This window comes from Scyliorhinus canicula, chromosome 21, assembly GCF_902713615.1.
Source record: "Scyliorhinus canicula chromosome 21, sScyCan1.1, whole genome shotgun sequence".
Classification (NCBI taxonomy): domain Eukaryota; kingdom Metazoa; phylum Chordata; class Chondrichthyes; order Carcharhiniformes; family Scyliorhinidae; genus Scyliorhinus; species Scyliorhinus canicula.
In genome coordinates this window covers 19,532,606-19,557,552 of record NC_052166.1, presented here as the reverse complement: position 1 = coordinate 19,557,552, position 24,947 = coordinate 19,532,606, and the positions used below count along the sequence as shown (strand labels likewise).

At 47.9% G+C, this 24,947-nt stretch overlaps 1 protein-coding gene across 3 annotated transcripts in view; it reads right to left on the bottom strand.

The window, feature by feature from the left end:
* Positions 1-24,947, bottom strand: part of wdr31 (WD repeat domain 31) — a 66,307-nt gene that overhangs the window by 18,959 nt on the left and 22,401 nt on the right. For 2 of the 3 annotated variants that reach the window (XM_038781720.1, XM_038781719.1), the window contains exons 3-7: positions 19,054-19,183; positions 18,658-18,732; positions 11,553-11,697; positions 5,908-6,008; positions 3,705-3,772 (exon numbers count right to left, since the gene is read on the bottom strand). In XM_038781720.1, coding sequence (XP_038637648.1) covers positions 3,705-3,772; positions 5,908-6,008; positions 11,553-11,697; positions 18,658-18,732; positions 19,054-19,183 — 519 coding nt within the window. Of the gene's footprint in view, positions 1-3,704; positions 3,773-5,907; positions 6,009-11,552; positions 11,698-18,657; positions 18,733-19,053; positions 19,184-21,708; positions 21,750-24,947 lie in introns of those variants that run through there. The other variant, XM_038781721.1, reaches the window with a different exon arrangement.

Sequence of the window (24,947 nt, the reverse complement as noted above, 5' to 3'; positions counted from 1 at the left end):
CATGCTCGTGGGAAGGGCATACATTAAGGGTGTACCAAGACATTGGGGCAGACCTGGCAAAAAAGAGAGCCGAATTTAATAGAGTGAAATCAGCGCTCTATAAAAAAGTGGGGTACCATTTGGAACGCTATTCCCCGCCAGACTCTGGGTGACATTCAAGGGCACGGAACTGTACTTCAACACCCCGGGGGCGGCAAATTAGTTTGTTAAAACGAACAACTTGGAGGGAGAGCAATCATAGCAGCGATGAAAGCTGCAGGAGCAGAAAAAGAAAGAAAGGGAGAGCGGAGGACCGGAGGGTCAGAAACTCCCCACCAGGATTGTTACCTGGAACGTATGGGGACTTAACAGCCCAGTGAAACGATCTAGAGTCTTCACCCACTTAAGAAGCTTAAAAGCCTACAAAAAGAGATGCAGCTGAGGGAGAAGGACCGACTGTTGGCAAGGAAGGGGCTGGGTAGGTCAGACGTACCATTCACGTTATAGGACGAGGGCTAGGGGAGTAGCAATACGGATTAACAAGAGGACGAGGTTTACAGAAACCAAGACAGTTACAGACCCAGGAGGACGGTGTGTAACTTCAGCAGCGTCCTGGAAGGGGCACCAGTGGTACTGATAAATGTGTACGCTCCCAACTGGGACAACACAGAATTCATAAAGGAGACTATGGCGGGAATCCCAGACATTCACAGACACCGATTGATTATGAGGGGGCAACTTCAATTGCGTGCAGGACCCACTGATCGACAAATGCCAGAATAGGGAGAAAGATTAGTATGGCTAGGGAACTGGGTGCATTTATGGAGCAGATGGGGGCAGTGGACCCATGGAGGTTCCTGCACCCAGGAGAAAAATAATTCTCATACTTTTCACAAGTGCACAAGGTGTACAACCGTATCAGCTTGTTTGCAGTGGGGAAAGCGGTGCTTCCAGGGATCACGGGAGCGGAATACTCCGCGATCATTATCTCCGACCACGCTTCACATTATATGGGCATGAGGTGGGAGACGGGCCGTGCCCAGCACTCCACATGGAGGCTGGACATGGACCTCCTGGCTGACAAGGCCTCCTGTCAAAAAACATTGGGGTCCATAGGCGATTAATAACAACCAAATTTTGGGAGTCACTGAAGGCTGTGATTAGAGGAGAGATCACAGCCTGCAAGGCAAACGGATGTGGGAAGAGAGGGTGGTCAGGCAACAGCTAGTAGACTCCATTTTGGAGGTCGACAGAAAGTACTCTGAAGCCTCGACCATAGTGCTGCTGGCGGAGAGGAAAAAGTTGCAAATGGACTTTAACCTGCTATCCACCAGGAAAGCAGTATACCAACTCCACCAGACATGGGGGACCTTCTATGAACACGGAGACAAGGCTGGCTACTTATTGGCTCACCAGCTGAGAAAGCAGGCAGCCACGAGAGAATTAGCCCAGGTAAAGAATGGCAGAGGCAGACTGGTAACAGAGAAAAGAGGTCAATCAGGCATTTGAGACCTTCTACCGAGGACTGTACACCTCCAAGCCCCCACGACGGGGACGCGGGATGAAACAGTTCCAGTTGTAGGGGAAGACAGACTGGGGGAGCTGGAAGCACTAATAGATCTGGGAGAAATGGAGAGCATCAGCTCCATGCAGGCGGGGAAGGCACCAGGACCCAATGGGTTCCCGGCGGACTTCTATAAAAGATTTGCACCAGTCCTGGCCCCACACCTAAGGGACATGTTCGCAGACTCGCAAGCAAAGGGCACTTTGCCTCCTATGCTAGCGCAGGCCACGATCTCATTGATACCCAAAAAGTATAAAGTTCCGACGGATTGTGGATCATATAGACCCATTTCGCTGCTGAATGTTGACGCGAAAGGTTCTTGGCAAAAGGCTGGAGGGCTGTTTACCGGTGGTGGTCGCAGAGGACCAAACGGGTTTTGTCATGGGTAGGCAACTTACTGCGAACATCAGACGGCTGCTGAATGTAATAATGACCCTGGTGATAGCCCTGCGGGACGCGAAAAGCTGGAAGGGAATCCGGAGAGGAGACAGAGAGCACAGAGTTTCACTCTATGTGGATGACCGGCTCCTCTATGTCTCAAAGCCACAGGAAGGACTGAAGGCAATACTGCAGACCCTGAAAGAGTTTGGAACCTCCTCGGGCTATAAACGTAACCAGGGCAAAAGTGAGCAATTCCCAGTGAATGCTAACGGGGGAGGGGCAGAGCTGGAGGGGCTCCCATTTAACACAGCCAGAACAGATTCCGTTACCTGGGGATCTAGATAGCCAGAGACTGGTCACAGATCCACAAGTGGAACCTGACCAGCCTGGTGGGGGAATTAAAAAAGGACCTACAGAGGTGGGGCTCACTCCCACTCTCCCTGGCAGGGAGAGTGCAGATGATCAAGATGAACATGCTGCCAAAGTTCCTCTTACTGTTTAGATCCATACCAATCTTCATCCCCAAGGCCTTTTCCAAAATGTAGACAGTCTATCATCCTTTTGTGTGGGGCGTTTAAGAACCCAAGAATTCCCAAACTGACACTGCAAAAAAGGAAAATCAAAGGTGGCTTGGCTTTACCGAACCTACAATGCTACCACTGGGCAGCAACGGCAGAGAGTGTGAGTGGACTCGGAGAGTGGGTACAGATGGAAGAGGCCTCCTGTAAAGGAATGACCCTATGGGCCCTGGCTACAGCAGCACTCCCATCTCCCCCCAACAAGATACGCAACGAGTCCAGTGGTAGTGGCCACACTGAGAACATGGGCCCAACTGAGTCAACACTTCGGGCTAACCAAGATATCCCCCATGGCCCCCATCTGCGGCAATCACAAATTCCCCCCATCCATGCTAGACACTACCTTCAAAAGGTGGAGATGAGACTGGGGCGCACTGACGGTCAGGGACGTTTATGTAGGGCACAGACTGGCGACAGTAGACAAACTGACGAAGAAGTGGAAACTACCAAAGGACAGGAAATGAGGCACCTTCAAATAAAACACTTCCTACGCAAGGAGACAGTAGGGTACCCCAGGGCCCCAGAAACCACACAATTGGAGGACACTGACAGGCACAAGCAGCAAAGAGGGGGTACTATGTGAGAAAATATATGGACAGTTAATGGACAGAGCTCGGATACCACTAGATGAGACCAGACGAAAATGGGAGGACGAGTTGGGACAGAGGTGGGGTTGGGGCTTGGAGTGAAGCACTGAGCAGAGCTAACTCCACCTCCTCCTGCGCAAGGCTAAGCCTAATGCAGCTAAAAGTGGTGGACAGAGCGCATGTGACCAGAACCCGAATAAGCAGGTTCTTCCCGGAGGTGGAGGATAAATGTCAGCGGTGCCAGAGGGGCCCGGCCAACCACACCCACATGTTTTCGGTCTGCCCCAAACTTGCTGGGTTCTGGACAGCCTTCTCCGAGGCAATGCCCAAGGTTGTGGGGGTGAGGGTGAAGCCATGCCCAGTAATGGCAATCTTCGGGGAATTGGAACAGCCAGAACTACACATGGGGAAGGATGCCAATGCCCAGTGACCCAAGCGGGAATCAAACCTGGGATCCAGGTGCTGTGTAGCAAAGTGCTAACCACTGTGCTACCAGATTCGAAGTATACACAAACAAATGTACACACATTTTGTGTGAGTTTACTGCATGTGCAAAACATCTGTTTAATGATCCTTACAGTGACTTTTAGTTGAACTGGGCCACGGTTTACACACCTGATCATCTTGTCCTCGGATGTTTGGATCACAAGCGATTCTGCAGGAACCCAGCAGATGTGTGTCACCTAGAAAAGAGTCAACCACAATTTTAAAAAAACAAAATTATTTCATGGGAGGTGGGCATCGCTGACTGGTCAGGTCACTTCGGAGGGCACTTAAGAGTCACATGTGGACCAGACCAGGCAAAGATCGCAGATTTCCTTCCCTAAATGATTTGAATTGTTTCCCTATGCTTCATTTAATTTTTGGCTGCATGAGGTTAGCCTTACAACCTATGTCCAAGTCACTCATGGGGTATTAAGTTTTTCTTAAAACTCTTTATTTACCATCAAGAACCCATGGTAAGGAACATTACTCTCTTTACACAGACTATTCTGGGGCCTGCTCCTTTGGAGTCTGTTGCTCGTCTGATCTGATGTCAGGCTTAACTTAGCATCAACGTCATTGTTTAATTAATATAAACATTAATCCTTTACTCTAAAGGACATTAGTGAATCAAATGGGTTTTTATAACAACGATGGTTGTCACGGTAACCATCACTGAAACTAGCTTTATACTCCAGATCTTTAATTAATTGAGAAGTGCTGCCATGTAACCAGATGACATAGCAAAAGGCCAAGGAGTGGAGCAGTTGCATACAAGGCCACTAATTTGGGTTCCAAGGAAAAGTAAACAGATGTCTGGAAAAATCTGACAATCCATAACTGATCAAACATTGAATTTTTGCATCTGGGACCTTGTACAACTGAGAGTTGTGGGATGGGTCTGCTCTCTTTGTTGACCGTCAGCACCTACTGAACTCAATCTCAATCCAGATTGCAGTTAGGACCAATTATGTCATCAGGGTTGTTGGCCGTCAGCACCTACTGAATTCATATCCAGATTGCAGTTAGGACCAATTATGTCATCAGGGTCACATTGGCATATTTAGCCAGGATCTTGCTGCCTTTGGTTGGGTGTGGCAAGGTGGCCACACCCAACCGAGGTGGCAAGTTAGCAGGTAAGTTATCTATTCCATTTTAACGGACCCCTTGTCCAGTTTCTGGTGCCCCACCCCCATACTGTCTTTTAAAAGATGACTGACAATGGAGGAGCACACAGATCTTGCACTTTTGTTGAATCTTCCAAATTAAATGTACGCTGAGGAAAATATAGGTCAACAAGAGCGAATAAAAGAGGAAGTGATACCTCTGTCAGTGTGGAAGAATGAATCAGCACCCTACTATGGCTGACTTGTATATATCCTCAATTTCCTCTTTTTAAAGAATTTCACAACTTATATAAAAAAGATCACTGGTGTGCTAAAAGAATTATGTCTGTCCTTTCAGCAAATCATTCTACAATTAGTACCGAGATGCCACAGAATATATTCTTCATGTCAAAAAAGACAGGGAACACTACTGTTCTAAACCTTTTGTGTCTGAAAGGTGGACCACACTTCCAGTGAGCATCATGTACATGGATAGTGTCATGATTAGTGAAGTTAGACAATAAACTAGAGATTAATGTGACTATTTTAACATAATGGAAACTTAATAAAGAACTTGTATCTCTCGCTCCCCCAAGACTTTCTAAAGTGTCTTAGAATCCCTACTATGCAGGACGCGGCCATTCAGCCCATCAAGTCTGCACCGTCCCTCTGAAAGAACACTCTACACAGGTCAACTCTCCCTCATCTCCGTGACCCTGTAACCCAATCTGCACATTCCTGGACACTAAGGGGCAATTTAGCATGGTCAATCCACCTAACTTGCACATCTTTGGACTGTAGGAGGAAACCGGAGTGGCCGGAGAAATCCACGAAGAATGTGCAAATACTACACTGGCAATCACCCAAGGCTTGAATCAAACCATGTTAGCGCTAACCACTGTGGCATCGTACTGCCAAGTGTATTCACTGTTGTAATACAAGAAATGCAAGAGCCACTTTATACCCAGCAAGTTCCAACAATCAGCAATATGATAAATAACCAGCTGACCTGTTTCAGGATAAGGAAAGGACAAATGTTGTCCCAGGGCAGATGGATAAAGTCATGGAATGGGATCTTTACTTTCCACCTGAGGGGGCAGACAGGGCTCTGTTTAACATCGGATCTGAAATATGGCACCTTTTACAATGCAATGCTACCTCAGTATTGGACTAAAATGAACCCCCAGCAGCATTAAGAAAAGCAGTGATCAGCTACTAATCAGTCCTACCAGATTCCTGGAAATAGAGCAACTTTGTAGACAGACCCCAGTTTCCACATCCCAGATACACACGGAATTATCCCGGGATCCCGTACACAGTTGCAACCCATCTGAAAAGGACAAAAATACAAACACTGCATTCAGATCAACAGGAAGATTGTAGCACCCAACATAGAGTCAGTGAGGAAGAGACAGAGCTTCTGTCAGAGACCTTACACATTGTTAAATTAAATTATATACACAATATGATGTAGCCCAGAGACAAAGAAGGTTAAAAAAAAAATGTATCCTTCTCTTCCTGCCACGAGCTCTGCTTATTGCTCACTCTGTAATTTGAGAATCCTCTGTTTGCCATTTTGTCTCTTCTTTTCTTTCTGCCTAAATACAAGTTTCTGAAATTCATTGCTCTGTTGTCATCTCTTTTCAAACTCTCTATATCATTATGATTTTGGAGTTGGACACTATCTGTTATTAGCTCATAAGAATGCTGGTCACAACAGGTCACACATGTGGGCGGCTGGAACGAAGAAGACAACGCGGCCATCTTAGATGGCCCACAAACAAAAATAAATCCCGGCATGCAGGGGCTTGTCCACGTGGCAAGTATGGCGGGGGGGGGGGGGGGAAGAGAGAGAGAGAGAGAGAGAGAGAGAGAGAGAGAGAGAGAGACCAAAAAAAAAACCCCCATCAGAATAGTCACCTGGAATATTAGGGGACTCAACAACCCAGTGAAAAGATCCAGAGTCTTCACCCATCTAAACTGTCTGAGGGACGACATATTCTTCCTTCAAGAGACACACCTGGAGGCAGAAGGCCGACCCGAGGATAAGGGAGAGCTGGATAGGATAGACGTATTAAGAGTGCTTTGGTATGAGGGTGACAGGGGTGGCCATACTGTTTGGTAAAAGGACAACTTTCACAACGACAAACCTGGGGGGATGGAACGTAATGGTCAGCGGTGTCCTGGAAGGGACATTGGAAGTGCTTGCAAACATATACGCCCCTAACTGGGACAACGCTGACTTCATTAAGAAAACTATGGCGGGGAACCCTGACCTAGACTCCCACTAACTCATCATGGGGGGAGACAGGGAAAACAGTGCACAAACTTCGGGTACTTTATACGATCATGGAGACAAGGCAAGTCGCCTACTGGCTCACCAGCTGAGAAAGCAGACAACCACGAGGGAGATAACACAGGTGAAGGACAGGAACGATAAGCTAGTCACAGCATCACACAGCATCAATGAGGCCTTTGTGACCTTCTTCCGGGACTGGGCATGGATCCATCCATAAATGAAACCTATCGAGTCTTGTAGAAGAGGTAAGGTAGAGGAGGTGAAGAATGACCTGTAGAAGTGGGATTCGCTCCTGCTCTCTCTGGCGGTGAGAGTGAAGACAATCAAAATGAACATACTGCCAAGATTTCTCTTCAGATCTCTCCCGATCTTCATCCCCAAGGCCTTCCTCACCAAAGTCAACAAATTAATCATGGTGTTTGCATGTGGAACACCCTAGGATCTGTAAAACCATCCTACAAAGAAGGAAGATGGGGGGGGGGGCTGGCCGTTCCGAACCTCCTATTCTTTCACTGGGCGGCTAATGCAGAAAGAGTATGGGAGTGGATCAAAGAGCTGGAGGCGGAATGGGTGAGAACAGAGGAGACCTCTTGCTGAAGGAGATCCCTCCAAGCACTTGCCACAGCCCCACTCCCATTTCCCCCAACCAAATACTCAAGAAGCCCGGTGGTGGTGGCCATGCTGAGGACGTGGAATGAACTCTTCACCCAGTCTGGGTGCAATGTCCGGTATGGCACCCATCTGCAAAAACCATGAATTCACCTCTGCAACAATGAACACTTCCTTTAAAAGGTGGAGACAGGACGAAGGGGTACTGACTGTAGGGGACCTATACGTAGCGACCCTGGGGGAATTAACAGACAAGCTGCAGTTCCTAAAAGGAAAGAGCTCTGATACACGCAAACAAGGAACTTCTTCCGCAAGGAGGCCGCAACGTACCGTCAGCTACCTAGACATACAAGTTGGACAGACTTGAAACATAAGGCGAACGAGAGGACAGAAGTTGCGCTGACATGTACAGGCGACTGCTAGAGGTGGTAAGGACCCTGCTGGACAAGATACGGGAAAAGTGGGTGGAGGATCAGGGCATAGAAATAGGGGGGAGGACGGTGCCAGGGAGACCCGGCTAAGTACACCCACATGTTCTGGTCCTGTCCCAGATTTGTCAGGTACTGAACCGCCTTTTCAGAGGCCATGTCCTAGGTTGTAGGGGTGAGGGTGGAGCCATGCCCATTAGTGGTGGTCTTCGGGGCATTGGAATAGCCAGAGCTTACGGGATAGGGCAGATACCCTAGCTTTTGCCCCCCCGATCGCTCTCATGCTCGGCTGGAGATCAGCAGCGCCACCCAAGGCCGCAAGCTGGCTGTCAGACCTAGCAGAATTCCTCAAATTGAAAGAGATAAAATTCTCCATCGGAGGATCGGAGGAAGGATTCCACAACACGTGGAAGCAATTTACCAACCTGTTTGGAGAACATGTTCGTGAGCAGCAACCAATGAGGGAGGCAGGTGGGACCGAAATAGATAAAAGAATTGGGGGGGGGGGGGCGCAGAATAGGAAAAGCGGGAGGGGAGACACCACCCAGAGTACAAGGGAAGTAAGGTACCGGAATCAAAGTGTACTAAGGGATAGAAAAACCCAAGGATACGTCCATGGCAAAAAACAACAGGGTACGCCTTGGTGTCCTCAAACATGCTCCTGGTATGCTTTAATACCATGGGGCAACATGTAGATAGTCAAGCAATATGGTTGTGGTGACTGACTATGGGAGCCCAATGTTAATCGTATCAGTATGTATGTTTCCTATACATTCATACCTGTTTATTTCTTCCTTTTTTCTGGCAATGTTGTTACAAATGTTGTTACAAATAAATGCAAAATACGCACGCATGCATAACTTAATATTACAAAACCGGATGAGAAACCCCAACAATTTTTCAATTTGATGCCTTCTCCCCAGGAAATGATTCCACTGACAAATAGGGGTGAGATTTTTTTCTCTTAAAACAAACTTTATTTTAACACAGGATGGATCCAATTAATATCCAAGGAAAAAGGAGCTTTTCAATTAACAGTTAAACCGTTCTTTAAAAAAAAAGATATTTGAGCTTACTTTCCTATCTACTTCTAAAATTTCAATTAAGCAAAATCACATTCAGGTTACATGCCACTTATTAATAAAGTTTTTTTTAATAAATGTTTTTTATTGAGTTTTCATATTTTATATATGACAAATTACAAATTATTAGAGAGAAAAAAAGAAAACACAAAAATTTACATGAATATTTACAGGTAAGCATCTTCATAACAACAATTGTGGCCGCCCCCTTTAGCCGGCATATATATTTTACATTCCCCAATATGGCCGAGGCACATGTTTATAGGCATTTATTTATAGTTTGGTTTTGGGCCTTAGCTTGCCATCAAACCCCCATAACGAACCCGTAACCCCCCCCCCCACCGGCTACCTTCCCCTTATTCCCGTCCATTTTCCCCTGATTCTTGGCCACCCGACTATTCTTCCTCTTGTACGTTGGCCACAAACAGGTCCCGGAACAATTGCATGAATGGCTCCCACGTTCTGTGGAAGGTCGTCTGACCTTCGGATGGCGAATTTGATTTTCTCCATTTGGAGAGATTCCGAGAGGTCGGACAGCCAGTCTGCAGCTGTGGGTGGTGCTGCTGACCGCCAGCCAAACAGGATTCTACGGCGGGCGATCAGGGAGGCAAAGGCAAGGGCGTCCGCCCTTCTCCCCAGGAATAGATCTGGCTGGTCTGAAACCCAGAAGACCGCCACTATCGGGCATGGCTCCACCCTCACCACTTTGGACATAGCCTCGAAGAAGGCTGTCCAGTAATCCACAAGTCTGGGGCAAGACCAGAACATGTGGGCGTGGTTGGCCGGGCCTCTTTGGCACCGTTCACATCTGTCCTCCACCTCCGGGAAGAACCTACTCATACGGTTTCTCGTTAAGTGGGCTTTATGTACCACTTTTACTTGCGTCAGGCTGAGCCTTGCGCACGTGGAGGTGGAGTTGACCCTATGCAGTGCTTCGCTCCAGAGTCCCCACCCTATCTCCATCCCCAGGTCGTCCTCCCATTTCCTTCTTGTTGCGTCCAGTATGGTGTCGTCCCTTTCTACCAGTCGGTCATACATGTCGCTACAGTTCCCTTGCTCTAGGATACTTGCGTCCAGTAGGTCTTCCAGTAGTGTCTGTCGTGGCGGTTGTGGGTACGTCCTTGTCTCCTTTCGTAGGAAGTTTTTGAGCAGCAGGTACCGTAGCTCGTTCCCCCCAGCTAGCTGAAATTTCTCTGTCAGTTCGTCCAGTGTTGAGATCCTGTCGTCCGTGTATAGGTCCCTGACTGTCAGTGTCCCCCCGTCCTGCCTCCACAATAAATTCAACTGGGTTATGCATTTAACCCATAATCGGAGGGAGGTCCCCATGCAGGAGGCCTCCTCCGCACGCACCCACTCGGCTTCTGGCTCCTGGATCCATCCCCTTACTCGCTCGGCTGTTGCCGCCTAGTGGTAGAATTGTAGATTCGGGAGGGACTTATTAATAAAGTTAACGTGCAGGGGCTTACAGACTTATAAACAAAATCGTAGGCAAGATGCTTTCAGAAGCCAGTCTGAGAAACACAATGCTTTTCCTCAGAACTAGAGTAGAACTCTAATGGGCAGCACCATACCACAGTGGTTAGCACAATGGCTTCACAGCACCAGGGTCCCAGGTTCAATTCCTGGCTTGAATCCCTGTCTGTGTGGAGTTTGCACCTTCTCCCTGTGTCTGTGTGGGTTCCTCCGGGTGCTCCGGTTTCCTCCCACAAGTCCCGAAAGACGTGCTATTAGGTAATTTGGACATTCTGAACTCTCCCTGTGTATCCGAACAGGCGCTGAAATGGACCAGGGGCTTTTCACAATAACTTCATTGCAGTGTTAATGTAAGCCTACTTGTGATAATAAAGATTATTGTTATATGATTATTAAAACAGAAACAGGGCAGTGCTGAAAAAGAAAAACATCTGCCATTGGTAGAAGACATCGCCCACCCAACAAATTCCTCATCAAGGCGGCCAGTCTGGACCACCCTGCCTGAGCTTGACGGTTCTGCTGCAGACTTGTGGCAGGACTTGTGGTGCAACACCTTCAACACAGCCCAGCAATCGGCACTTGGTTGATGATTCCACGTTAGACATCCCAGGCTTCAACCTCCAGCACGACAAATGGGTCAAACTGAACAGCTTTCACAATGGAGTCGGACCCTGCCGCAACAGCCTCTTCTGTTGGGAACACTGTGACTCACCCCTGTGCAACTGTGGCAAAGTGAAAACTAAGGTGCATTATCATCATCAAGTGCCCTGTGCTTGTGTCGGCCTCACTGGCCTTCACCGGCTGATGAAGAGGCTGCCAACTGGTTGAAGAATTTCAAATTTGACATCTAGCTGTTCATCAGTGCAAACCATAGTTGTCGTAGTAATAAATGCATAACCCAGTTGAATTTATTGTGGCAAGAGAAACATACAAAAACAAAATTCTAAAATATTCCAGACAATGATGGCTTCTTGAGTTCATACCTGGGCTCACAGCTAGGCCAGTCACCACCAGTTCATGCCCAGTAAACTCCTGCAATGGTCCAGCTTTGTTGTACATGTCCCACATTAGGGCAGTTTTATCACGCGAAGCACTGAAGATCCTGTTTGACTGAAAGAGGCAGGTTACCTGAAATAAAATGACATCCACAGTCCAAATTATGGGGGCCATCCACCATTTTGTTCATGTGCAGATGACTTCAATAGGAGACAGGATTCCTGCCAATTCTGGCATCAGCTAAAAATCAAAGAACCCGACAACAGATTTCCATGCACTTCACATGATCCGATAAACCCATGCCACAGCTCATGAATTATACTGGAGCAGGACACATGGCTCTATAACTGCATCTCGATACAAACAAGTTGATAAAATTTAAGCCACACAAGTGAATTGTTCAAACTGCACAAAAATGGCACGCGTGAACTTATTTGGACTTAAGCGGCGGTATCTTTCTCTTTTTTTGAACGATGTACATGTGGCTTGATTGTTGCCTTTTTTTTGTCTTTGAAGATTGGGTGAAGATGGGGGAGTAAAAGATATTCGGTTTTTGTTGGGTTTTTCAGTGTTTTGATGGGGATGGTTGGTGGGGGCTTTTAAAAAAATTTTGTATTACATCAAATTGTATTATTGAGGGGTTTTCTTGTGGGGGTCTCTGTCTCTCTTGGGCTGTCTTCTATGGTAATTAGGAGATTGTTCGGTTTTGGTTTGATGCGGGAAGCGGTTTCGATAGGCAGGGGAGTAGGGAACAATAGGTGGGAGACTTTTTGGCACCGGAGGCGAGGGTCACCAGGCTCGCTGGGTGAGCTAGTCCACGGAAGCACAGTGGGGGGTGTGCATTGGTTCAATACGGGGCAGGGGTTGGGTAATAGGTTATGTTGCGGGGGGGGAGGGAAGAGTAACTCTGCTAACGAGGGAGGGACCTGGGTTCGGGAACAGAGGGAGGTCGGGGGTTAGGGCTGAGGGCTACCTAGAGGCGGGCAGATGGCGGCGCATGAGCGGGGGGGCGGGCCCAGAGAGGGGGATGGTTGATCAGCGGGGGGGGGCAGGCTGATCACCTGGAACGTTAAGAGGGCTGAATGGGCTGGTCAAGGGAGCCCATGTGTTCGCGCACTCGAGGGTTCTGAAGGCGACGTGGTGATGTTGCAGGAGACACAACTGAGAGTGGCGGATCAAGTTAGGCTGAGGAACGGCTGGGACAGTCAGGTCTTCCATTCGGGGCTGGATACCAAGACGAGAGGGGTGATGATTTTAATTAATAGGCGGGTGTAATTCCAGGCGGGCAGTATTGTTTCGGACACGGGGGGGGGGGTTATGTTATGGCGAGCGGTAAGCTGGAGGGGAGGAAGATGGTATTGGTTAATGTCTATGCGCCAAACTGGGACGATGTTGAATTCATCAAGAGGGTGCTGGGGAAGATACCGGATCCGGACTCGCACAAGCTGGTGATGGGAGGTGATTTTAATACGGTTATCGAGCCCGGCCTGGGCCGGTCGTGCTCGAAAACAGGGAGGGTGCCAGTGATTGCAAAGGAGCTGATAGGGTTCAAGGAGCAGATTGGGGGGGGGGGGGGGGGGGATTGACCTATGGAGGTTTAGGCAGCTGACGGTTAAGGAATTTTCTTTCTGCTCGCATGTACATAATGTGTATTCCCGGATCGAGTTTTTCATTTTGAGTAGGAATCTGCTGGCGGGGGTGGTTGACACGGGGTACTCGGCCATCACTATTTCGGACCATGCCCCACGCTGGGTGGAACCGCAGGCCAGTGAGGAGAGGTTCCAAAGCCCGCAGTGGCAATTGGACGTGGGCTTGTTGGCGGACGAGGCGGTGTGCGAGAAAGTAGGGAAGTGCATGCAGGACTGCCTACAGGTCAACGACACAGGGGAAGTCTCAGCAGCGGTGGTCTGGGAGGCGCTGAAGGCAGTGGTGAGAGGGGAGTTGATTTCAATCCAAGCTCATAGGGACAGGATGGACAGGGCAGAGAAGGACCGACTATCAAGGAGATCCTACGGATAGACAGGAGGTATGCGGTGACCCCAGGGGCGGAACTGTGAAGGGAGCGCCGGAGGCTGCAGGCTGAGTTTGGGGTACTATCCACGGGCAAGGCAGTGGAGCAGCTTAGAAAGGCGAGGGGGACGCTGTATGAATATGGAGAGAAGGCCGGCAGAATGCTAGCACAGCAACTGAGGAAGAGGGAGGCGGCCAGGGAAATTAACAAGGTGGTCGACGGAGATGGGAACCTTGTAGGGGACTCAGCTGGGGTAAACAGGGCGTTTAGGGACTTTTATAATGGAGTCGATCGCTCGGAGCCTCCCCACGGTGCCCGAGGAGATGAAACTCTTTCTGGACAGGTTGACTTTCCCAAGGGAGCTGGTGGCCGTGTTGGGGGCTCCGATTAGGGCCAAAGAAATATCTGAAGGCGATGTAGTTGGGTAAAGCTCCGGGGGCAGACGGGTTCCCGGTGGAATTTTACAAGAAATTTTCGGGGATATTAGGGCTGTTGCTGGTTAAGGTTTTTAACAGGCGAGGGATAGAGGGGTGCTGCCCCCGACGATGTCACAGGCCACCATCTCATTAATATTGAAGCGGGACAAGAACCCAGAGCTATGTGGGTCCTATAGGCCAATCTCATTGCTTAACGTGGACGTTAAATTGCTGGCCAAGGTGTTGGCCTCCAGAATTGAAGATTATGTGCCGGAGGTGATTATGGAGGACCAAACTGGATTTGTCAAGGGTAGGCAGTTGGTAACCAATATAAGAAGGCTGCTTAATGTGATTATGATGCCCCCGGAGAGAAGGGAAGTTGAGGTAGTTGTGGCCATTGTCGCGGAGAAGGCATTTGACCAGGTAGAGTGGGACAATCTATGGGAGATGCTGGGAGGATTTGGGTTTGGTAGGGGCTTTATCGACTGGGTCAAGCTATTGTGCCAGACCCCAGAAGCCACGACCTCGGACTATTTTAGGCTCCACCGGGGGACAAGACAGGGATGTCCCCTCTCCCCACTGCTGTTTGTGTTAACCTTTGAGCCGCTGGCAATTGCTCTGAGAGCTTCTAGGGGCTGGAAGGGCTGGTTGGGGGGGTGGGGCATAGGGTATCGCTGTATGCGGATGACTTACTCTTATATGTAGCAGATCCAGGGGCAGGTATGAGGGAGATTATGGCGATTCTGGGGGAACTTGGCCGGGTTTCAGGATATGACGAAGAGTGAGATGCTTGTCATCCAGGCAAGAGGTCAGGAGGGCCAGCTGGGGGATTTCCCGTTCAGATTAGTGGGAGACAATTTTAGATATCTGGGGATACAAGTGGCGCGCGACTGGGGCCGGTTACACAAGTTCAACTTGTCCCGGCTGGTTGAACAGATGAGGGGCGAGTTACGGAGATGGGATGCACTCCGCTGTCACTGGCGGGGAGGGTGCAGTCGGTTAAGATGACGATATTGCCAAGATTTTTATTTGTGTTCCAAAGCCTCCCGATTTTCATCCTTTTTTAAGTGGATCAACAAAATTATTTTGGGCCATGTTTGGGCAGGTAAGTCCCCACGGCTGAAAAAAGTGATGCCCGAGAGGAATCGGGGGGAGGGGAGGGATGATCGGGCCCTGCCAAATTTTAGTAAATATTACTGGGCGGCCAATATTGCGATGATAAGGAAGTGGGTAGTGGGGATGGGGGCGGCTTGGGAGCGGATGGAGGCAGCTTCATGTAGGGGCACCAGCTTGGGGGCGCTGATAATGGCACTGTTGCCGTTCCCGCCGGCGAGATATTCTACCAGTCCCGTGGTGGTGGCGACCCTGAGGATCCGGAGTCAGCGGAGGAGGTACGTTGGTGCAGTGGGTGCATCGGCTTGGTCCCCAATATGTGACAACCATCGGTTTGCTCCTGGGAGCCGAGATGGGAGATTTTGGGCATGGCAAAGGGCGGGAATTGAGAAGATGGGGGACCTGTTTCTGGGACGGAGCTTCCCCAGCTTGAGGGCGCTGGAGGAGAAATTTGGGTATGCAGCAGGGAATGATTTTAGATATCTTCAGGTGCGGGTATCATCCTTCCCACTCCTGCCACTAAGAGGGATTCAAGATAGGTAGTGTCTAGGGGATGGGTGGGGAGGGGAGCGTCTTGGACATCTACAAAGAATTAATGGGGGCGGAGGAGACGCATATAGAAGAGCTGAAGGTTGCTGAGGTGGCAACCATTCATTGACGTATTCATCGTCAGTCAGGGGGGGTAGGTCCGGCTGTTTTAAATTTGAAAAAAATTGTCCTTCCAGCTTATCCAAGCAAAAGTTTTTTCTCACTGCGTTGGCTACCGATAGATTAATTAGTGCATGTGCACCTTTCAGTAGCCAATGCACTGAGAAGCTGCTTTCTGAGGAACGAGTTGGAAATAGTGGCAAAGTCAGTATTGAAGGTCACAGGCAAGGATGAGAGTGAAGGTGAATGGACAGCGGAGTGTGGCACGCTGCAGCCACGCAGCAAGAGGGGAAGGCAGCCTGGAGGCAGACACCCCAGAGCGGAAGCGGAGGTGGACTCGGAGGAGAGAGGTGGGTGTGTGTGTGTGTGAGAGAGAGAGCGAGAGCGAGAGAGAGCAAGAGAGAGAGCGAGAAAAAGTGTGCGAGAGAGAGAGAGAAAAAAAGTGCGTGTGAGAGAGAGTGAGAGAGAGAGAGCGCGAGAGCGAGAGAAAGAGGTGTGTGTGAGAGAGGGAGAGATGAATGTGGGGTGAGTGAGGTGAGTGAATGTGATGAGAGAAGTGAGATGAGATTTTTGTGTCTACAAGGGGGAGTCCATACCTTGTTGACTGAAATAATAATGGCTTATTTCCAGCATGGCACGTGGCACTACCCAACTGAATGAGTGCTGGCCGGACCTTGACTGGCCGGACGTACAAGTCACCCCCCCGCCCTTAGCGGGAAGCATATATTCACTCAAGGATTCTAGGAATACAAGATGGGCAACCCAAGTGGGTGTGAGAGACAGGTGTGTGCATGTGTGTGAGAGAGAATGAGTGAGTGAGAATGTGTGTGAGAGTGGTGACAGTGTGCTTGAGTGAGTGAGAGAGAGGTGTGTGTGTGTGTGGATCTTATTGAATCGTGGGGCAGGTTCAAGGGGCCATACACTGCCTGCTTTATGTTCCCTTTTCTTTTGATTTAAAACCAGTCAGTTGGCAAGATTGATCTGATATCGCCCATGTTACACTATCACCCAAAGTCAAAACTCCCCAGGGTGCAATACATCATAAGAATATAGAAGAGAACCAGTTGTCTGCCATTCTGTCAGTGGATGGCTTCAGGTTTGGCTGAAGTATTATATATTATTACAACTGGAGGGGCTCAAAATGGCAGATCGCGACTGGGAAAAAAATTGGACAGGTAACAAATACAATTCCAATTTTCCACTGTTAGAATGGGGAAGTATTAATTTGGTGCAGTGGACTAATGAGAGAATGAAAAGTCACATTTCTATGACTATTCAGGACTCATCAGAAGGATGGTTACGCTGCTCATGAAGTTAACTATCAAGCCTCTTGGAAGAGGGAGATTTTTACAACAATACTTCAGCTGAAGGCCACTCTGGGCTTATCTAGAATATTTCTTTAAATAAAATTCTCAGAATCCCATTAGATATAATTTGAGGTCTGCATGCTACAGGGTTTCAAAGTGCCTTAAGTTCTTCAATGAGGGAAGTTTTTAAGTATCTGTCTATTGAAACCTCTGGACCTCAGTGCTTTGATACTAAACTTAATACTATGATGAGTTTTCGAGGAGAGCTGGCACAAGCTTAAGGCTGAATAGCTTTGTTTGTGTGAACTCAGCACTGATATCAAATGGTTCGGCTGAGTTCAGATTTTACACGCTGCCCCCTTCCCCGGAGGACAAAAAGGGGATCTGTCAGAAATGGAACAGGATTTTAATGATTCCATTTACCATGATCTCAGAGATGAAAGACAAGATGAAAGCATTGTACCACCAATCTACTAGATTATCCTTTGTGTCTGGCTATACTTTAAAATTAGGCCTCAGAAAACATAGCCTCAGGATCAGAGGATCCCGCCCCCTAAGTGTTGACACCGTCACATTTCTCGACGGCGTCAACACGGCCTCAGGATCAGCAATTCTGGCCCCTACAGGGGGCCAGCATGGCACTGGAGCGGTCCATGCTGCTCCAGCTGCTGATCCTGGTGTGAACTAGGCGCCACGGGGTCCGCACATGCGCAGTTGGGGACGACACCAACGCGCACATGTGCAGTGGCTCCCTTCTCCGCGCCGGCCCTGACGCAACATGACGTAGGGCTAAAGGGGCCAGCGCAGAAGAAAGGAGGCCCCCAGCCCCAGAGGCCGGCCCCGATGAGCCCCGATCGCGGGACAGGCCTCAATGGAGCCCCCCCCCCCCCCAAACCCGGGGTAGATCTCCCCTCTACCCCTCCCTCCACAGGCCGTCCCTGGACTCTTACATGCCGAGGTCCCGCCGGCTGAGAGCAGGTGTGAACGGCAGCGGCAGAACTCGGTTATTTTTTACGACAGCCACTCAGACCATCCCGGGCCGAGAATCGGCGGCAGGGTTCACATAGAGCGGCCCCCGACTCGCGCTGCGCCGACCACTACGGCGCCAATGGCATGCCGGCGTCGGGGCTGCACGGCACGATTCGTGCCGGTCGTGGGGATTCTCCAGCTCAGCCCTGGGTTGAGAGAATCCCGCTCATAATTGGCCCTTTCCACTTGTACAGTCAATGGCATTCCTCAATTTCTTTCGGTCTCTCTCATGATAGATAAATGGTTGGCACTGCTGCCTCATACTGCCAGGGACCCGTGTTCGATTCCGACCTTACGTGGTCTACGTGGGTTTCCTCTGGGTGCTCGGGTTTCCTCCCACAGTCCAAAGATGTGCAGGTTAGGTGGACTGGCCATGTTAAATTGCCCCTTAAGTGTCCAAAGGTTAGGTGGGGTTATGGGGATAGGGTGGGGATTTGGGCCAAGGTAGTATGCGCTTTTGGAGAACCAGTGCAGACTCGTTGGACCGAATGTCCTCCTTCTGCACTGTAAGGAATTTATTCGATGGATTAGCAAATATACTGTCAAGTGATTTATAAATTGTTCTTACCTTAGTCACTTCGCGTTCATGACCTATGAATTTCTGCTGCACATCACCAGATTTCCAGTTACATATGACCACTGTCTACAGGGCAGTAAAATGGGTACATCTCAGTAACAGGAGTGGGAATTCCGATTGAATTAAATTAGAACCCAAACATCTTACATGTATGCATATACAGATGCATGTTTATAAACACAGCCATCATACCAATCATTTGTATTTAGTAATAAACAAGCCCGAAGCATCTACCTGCCTTCCTGGATAAAGAAGAAAACTGCAGAAGGACATAAACCCAAGCAGATTTGCAAGTTCAATGTGTGCCTGCATGTTTGTAAACCACTGCATTAAACGTCACAAAACTATTACCCTGCATTTCTGCCCTTCGAAAGACGGGCATCTCACCTTGTCCTTTCCTCCAGACAGGCAGTGCTCAGATGTTAGGGAGGCTAATGATGTCACAGCATCATTATGCACAGGACTGTACTGTTGAGCCACTTGAGTATTGGAACTGTGGCCTGCATCCCCATCAATCCTTGAAAATAAATTACAACACAGTTCAAGCATAATGTAGAGCAAAATCTGAGAATTCTAATGCAAGTCACATTATTTGGAATTTGTTCTGTACTTGCTTGACAGATTGTGGGTATGTATTAACTGTGGAGTGGATCCTGCAGATTTCAGGCCAGGGTAAAATAGCCCGAGCTGAGGAGGTCTGGGTGGTCGATTAACACTTGGTGGATTCCCTTTTAATTCTGCAATCTGTATTTGACCAAAGACTAGTGGATTAAGAATCTGCTAGCTGTGAGGGTATCAAATGAAATGAAGGAGCACCTTCTGGGCTCTAAAGATGTTGCATTAAATTTCAGAAGTAACTCATTGCTCAGGAAATGTAGTCACTGTTAGCTTGCTAGTGAATGTGACAGTGAATTTATACAAAGTAAGATTCCACAAACAGCAAAGTACTAAATGCCCAGATATTTTGTTTGAGTGACATTAATTGAGGGATAAATATTGGCCAGGACCTTGGTGTGCTCTCCTACTTATCTTTGAACAGGCCAACAGAGCATTGGTTTAACACTCACCCAAAAGACAGCACCTCTGACAGTGCAGTGCTTCTTCAGTGTTACTCTGGGGGACTGGATTTTTGCAAAGGTGAGCCGACTCTGTAGTCCTTTAAAAATGGCAAGCAGGACCTGGGTTCGGAAGTCCAGTCTCCATTTCCAACACATCCCATTTTTGCCAGCAGGGGGAAAGGGGGAGCAGCGAGTGAACGCACAGGCAGGAAAGCTGAACTCAGCAGGAAAATTTGATATTAGTGCAGAGTTCAATCAGATCCAATTTTCGCTATTTCATTGGCCTTAACCCACAGTGCGGGTGTCACAAATTGATGGAGTGGATGTAAATGCTCTTGAAAGGCTGATGAGGTTTGTATAAGTATCATGAACTGAAGGTATATCCCCAGGTCTTTAAAAATAAAAAATAAACAGCTGAAGCGATCAGTTAAACATATATTGGGTGTTGGATTGATGAGGCCACCTGATGTAGGTTTAAAAAAAATCACTTCTTCCTGTAGTTTCAATTGTGTTCATTTTTGACATTTCTCAAGGGCTTTTACTACAGTTGAGGTTATTATGATGTTGAAATTAGATGAAGAATAGAGATCAGCAAAGTAATGTTCTGAAGGTGAAAGATGTATTACTGAGAAATTCATACTTTTAACGAGGAAAAGTGCTAAATTCTATCGACCTGGACAATAAATAAAGATCTGTAGAAGAAAACAGAGGCCTTTGAAATGTGGATGCTACGATGTGCGCCAAAATTTCCACATACAAATCATAACACCAATTAAGGGGGGCTTGAAATTACAAGAAACAAAAAAGCAACATCCAGAAAAGAAAATGTCAGTACTGTGACCATTTGATCAGAACTGAAAAGCTACAGAGACCTCTTGTAAAGGAAAAAGTGGAGGGCAGCAGAAGGAGGGGTCAACGCAGGCAGAGGTGGATGGCAGACATCACAGAGTGATTGCAAACAAGCCACAGTGGATGAATGAGGATGGTGTAAGACAAGAACGTGACGTAGCATGATAGCAGATATCCGGGTCGGTGTAGTTACAATGATGTGGAGATGCCGGCGTTGGACTGGGGTGAACACAGTAAGAAGTCTTACAACACCAGGTTAAAATCCAACATGTTTGTTTCAAACACTAGCTTTCGGAGCACTGCTCCTTCCTCAGGTGAATGAAGAGGTATGTTCCAGAAACATATATATAGACAAATTCAAAGATGCCAGAGAATGCTTAGAATGCGACTATTAGCAGGTGATTAAGTAACCCCAGGTTAAAGAGGTGTGAATTTTCTCAAGCCAGGACAGTTTGTAGGATTTCGCAAGCCCAGGCCAGATGGTGGGGATGAATGTAATGCGACATGAATCCCAGGTCCCGGTTGAGGCCGCACTCATGTGCACGGAACTTGGTTTTAAGTTTCTGTTTTCTGCTCGGCGATTCTGCGTTGTCGCGCGTCCTGAAGAATGCTTACCCAGAGATCAGAGGCTGAATACCCTTGACTGCTGAAGTGTTCCCCGACTGGAAGGGAACATTCCTGCCTGGTGATTGTCGCGCAATGTCCGTTCATTCGTTGTCGCAGCGTCTGCATGGTCTCGTCACATTTCACAAGCCCAGGCCAGATGGTGGGGGATGAATGTAATGCGACATGAATCCCAGGTCCCGGTTGCTACGTTCCACACACAAGTGCGGCCTCAGCTGGACTCTTTGAATTTGTCTATATAGATGTTTCTGGAGCATACCTGTTGCTCGGTGTGCTTTTACTTAATTGCTCTGTTTTAATAACCTTTGCTCTAGAGTCGCCAGGTATCTTTCTGATACCACCACGAGGTTCAAAGCCAAGTGCTGATCAATAACTCAATATACCAGTTAGTAAGTTTCAAATCAAAACACATTTATTATACACACAGTCAATCACTACTCATGCATAAAGCTCTACTTACTAGACTAACACTAACACTAAAGGCCTATACTTAGCTTTTGGAATGGCCCACCAGGTCAGAGGAACAATGGCCTTTGTTCGGTTCTGCGTCTGCGGGTTTCAAGCTGGTATGGAATAGTAGCTAGGAGCGCCTATCTCGTAGCGTGCGTTGACTGGAGAGTTACTTGGTTGGTGCAGCTGCTAGGCAGATCTCTCCTTGTTGAGAGTCACGGTCAAGAGTTCTTCAGAGCTGCGAAGAGAACCTGCCAAGAAGATCGAACTGAACTTGGGGACTCTACTTTATAGTCCCCAGGGGTTTTGCGTCCTTTTGGGCGGACCTCGGACCTGGTCCCAATTAATTGGACCAAGTCCCAATCGTTTCAATCGATTTCTCCAATACTGGAGCTGTTCCCTGATCGCTGGCCGGTTCCTATGTGTCCGTTGGCCTTCCTTTGTCCTGGTTCCCGCTGGCGCCGGAGAGTCTGTCTTGGTCCTGATCGCTTCAATGTATCTAATTGTTCCTGGGGATTGCTCATTAATATGTAGATGGCTATTGGTTTCGGTTCTGTCTGGGTTCTGCATGTCTTAATACACAGGAAACCTTGCACCTGCTTGTTTTCTTGTGCCTGGCCAATTTTACCTGTATTCTTTGCGGGCCTCCATTTTGGAATCGGAAAGTGGCCACCCCAGGTGGCTACATACCTCTTCATTCACCTGAGGAAGGAGCAATGTTCCGAAAGCTAGTGTTTGAAACAAACATGTTGGACTTTAACCTGGTGTTGTAAGACTTCTTACGGTGTAGTTACAAGCAGGTTAATTTCCGGAATACAAACTCCCGGCAGTTTTTCGCAACAAAATCTATGAGGTTTACCTTATATCCCTGTTAGTACGCATGCATTAACACATTTCCGAATTCTGGAGGATTGATCAGAACTGCTTGAACACTTGTGGTTATTTCTGTTCCCAATTGGATTCTAATTCAAATTTTTGGGTTCTCTCGGAGTTGGGGAGGGGGGGGCACTTCTAAGTCGAATCCCATCAGAGTCGCCAATAAATTAAAATAAAATAAAAGCATTATGAATGCGTGGCTGAGATTAGAAAACTCTGAAACCACTTATCTCAGTGGTGGTGGGGGTGGGGGTGGGGGGCTGATTTCACATTCTGATGAACATTTTAATGAGAAAGTTAAAGGATTATCTGTCTTTGATGCGTTTACCAAGTAAACGTTTGTTTGAGGGGTATTGAATGGGTTTCACAAATGAGAGTTTTTTTCTGCTGCATTGAGTGTGTATGAGTGAGATCTCTATTAGTTAATTCCAAGTTTTTTTTTAATCCCTACGTGGCACCGAAGTGTGCCCATGATGGATACTAGGTGAGGACTATTGAGTAATGAGCTGGTATGGAGGTCTGAGGGGAATGGGTGGGGGAATGAGTTGACATGGGGGGGGGGGAATGAGTAGGTTTGGAAGGATGAAGGGGTGTGAGGAGTAAAGGTTAAAACACCCGATAGCTTCAAAACAACTGGGACAAAATCCTAGTGAACCGAGGTGGGACTTCTAACCAACCTGCCTTGACACCCACCTGCCCTATGGCTACCTACGACCTACTTCTGGTTTGACAGTCCTGACTGTATCCTGTCCCTAGCTTCCCAGAGTGAGACATGAATGTGTTACGACACCCTGGGCGAGTGCACGGTCAATTCCAGTCCCACAGACCCCGGAGTACCAATAGAAGTGAATTAACCAATAATGTGTGCATTATCCTGAGATATTTGACCTTTGACTGCTCCAATGCGTCACAGGCACCAGATTTGTAAGTAAAATATTAACAAAAAGTGTTTATTTATAACAAGAGTAAAAGATGAACATATAACGGCACGAATGGAACAATGGTCTGCTCATCTAACTGTTCCCCAATTATAACAGGGGTTAAATAACAGGGGCATCGAATATAACAACTGTCAAGTTATGTTACAGTTGGATAGAACCTTGGTTAGGCCACACTACCAGAAGGATGTGGGAAATTTGGAGAGGGTGCAGAGGAGGTTTACCAGGAGGTTGCCTGGTCTGGAGGGTGTTAGCTATGTGGAGAGGCTGAATACTCGGACTGAATAGACTCGGATGTGATGAAGCCCATCAGTACTTGGGTCTGTGCTGAGCACTCTATGGAGTTTGTCTTTCTCGATTCTGCACCACCTTGTGTGGCTGTCGGCTCAGAGGCTGAGGTTTCTCTCCCCTCGTCCTTGCTGGCTTCTCGGCTGGATCTTTCCCATTCTTTTCTATTTCTCGTCTATGTGGTTTGCGGGGTTAGGCTTGCGGGGCTTACGTGCAACATGATGCCACCAGATGTCACACATCATTAGTTTTATAGGCTGATGACACCTAGCTGTACTTCACCACCACCTCTCTCAACTCTTCCACAGTTGCCGATTTATTAGACGGCTTGTCCAGCATTCAGTGTGAAACACTGGGAAGCCCAAAAGCATTGTCTTTGGCCACTACAAACTTCATTGCTTAGCCACCTAATCTATGCTCTTCCTAGAAACTGTTTGAAGCTAGACTGTTTTCAACCTTCGCATCATATTTGACTCCGGGATGAGATGTGGGCACCTTCACTAAGACCGGCTACTTCCAGCTCCGTAATATTGCCCGACTTTGCCTCAGCTCATATTTTGTTCAAACTCTCATCAATGCCTTTGTTACCACTGGATAACTATTCCAACACATTCCTGGCTAGCCCATATTTTATCCTCTGTCAACTTTAGATTATCCAAAATGCTGCCACGCACGTCCCTATGAAATCCGGTTCAACCCCACTCACTGATCTCTAACCTATACTGGCTCCCAGATAAGCAACAGCTCAATTTTGATCATCTCTGCTTCTAGCACCCTCGTCAACAGCAAGTTCCAGATTATTACCATTCCAGAAACAGTGTTTATGTAGTTGACTCTTAGCTGCCCTTTGAAATGGTCTAACAAACTACTTTTGTATCAAACCGCTATACATGCAGCAGTTCAAGAGGTGGCTCATCACTACCTCCTTAACGGCAATTAGGGGTTGGGCAATAAATGCTGACTTGGGCAGTGATGCTCATACCCTGCAAGAAAATAATAGAATATACAAAAGGAGGCGATATTCAACTTGTACAAAACCTAGCTCTGCTGCAATTGAAGCATTGAGTACAATGATAGGCACCCCAATATAGAAAGGGCATAAAAGGTAATGAGTATAGTGTGGCACAGGTTCACTAGGATGCTGAAAGTTACAAGGTTACGGAGACAAATTGAGAAGTACATATTCTGTACTTCAACT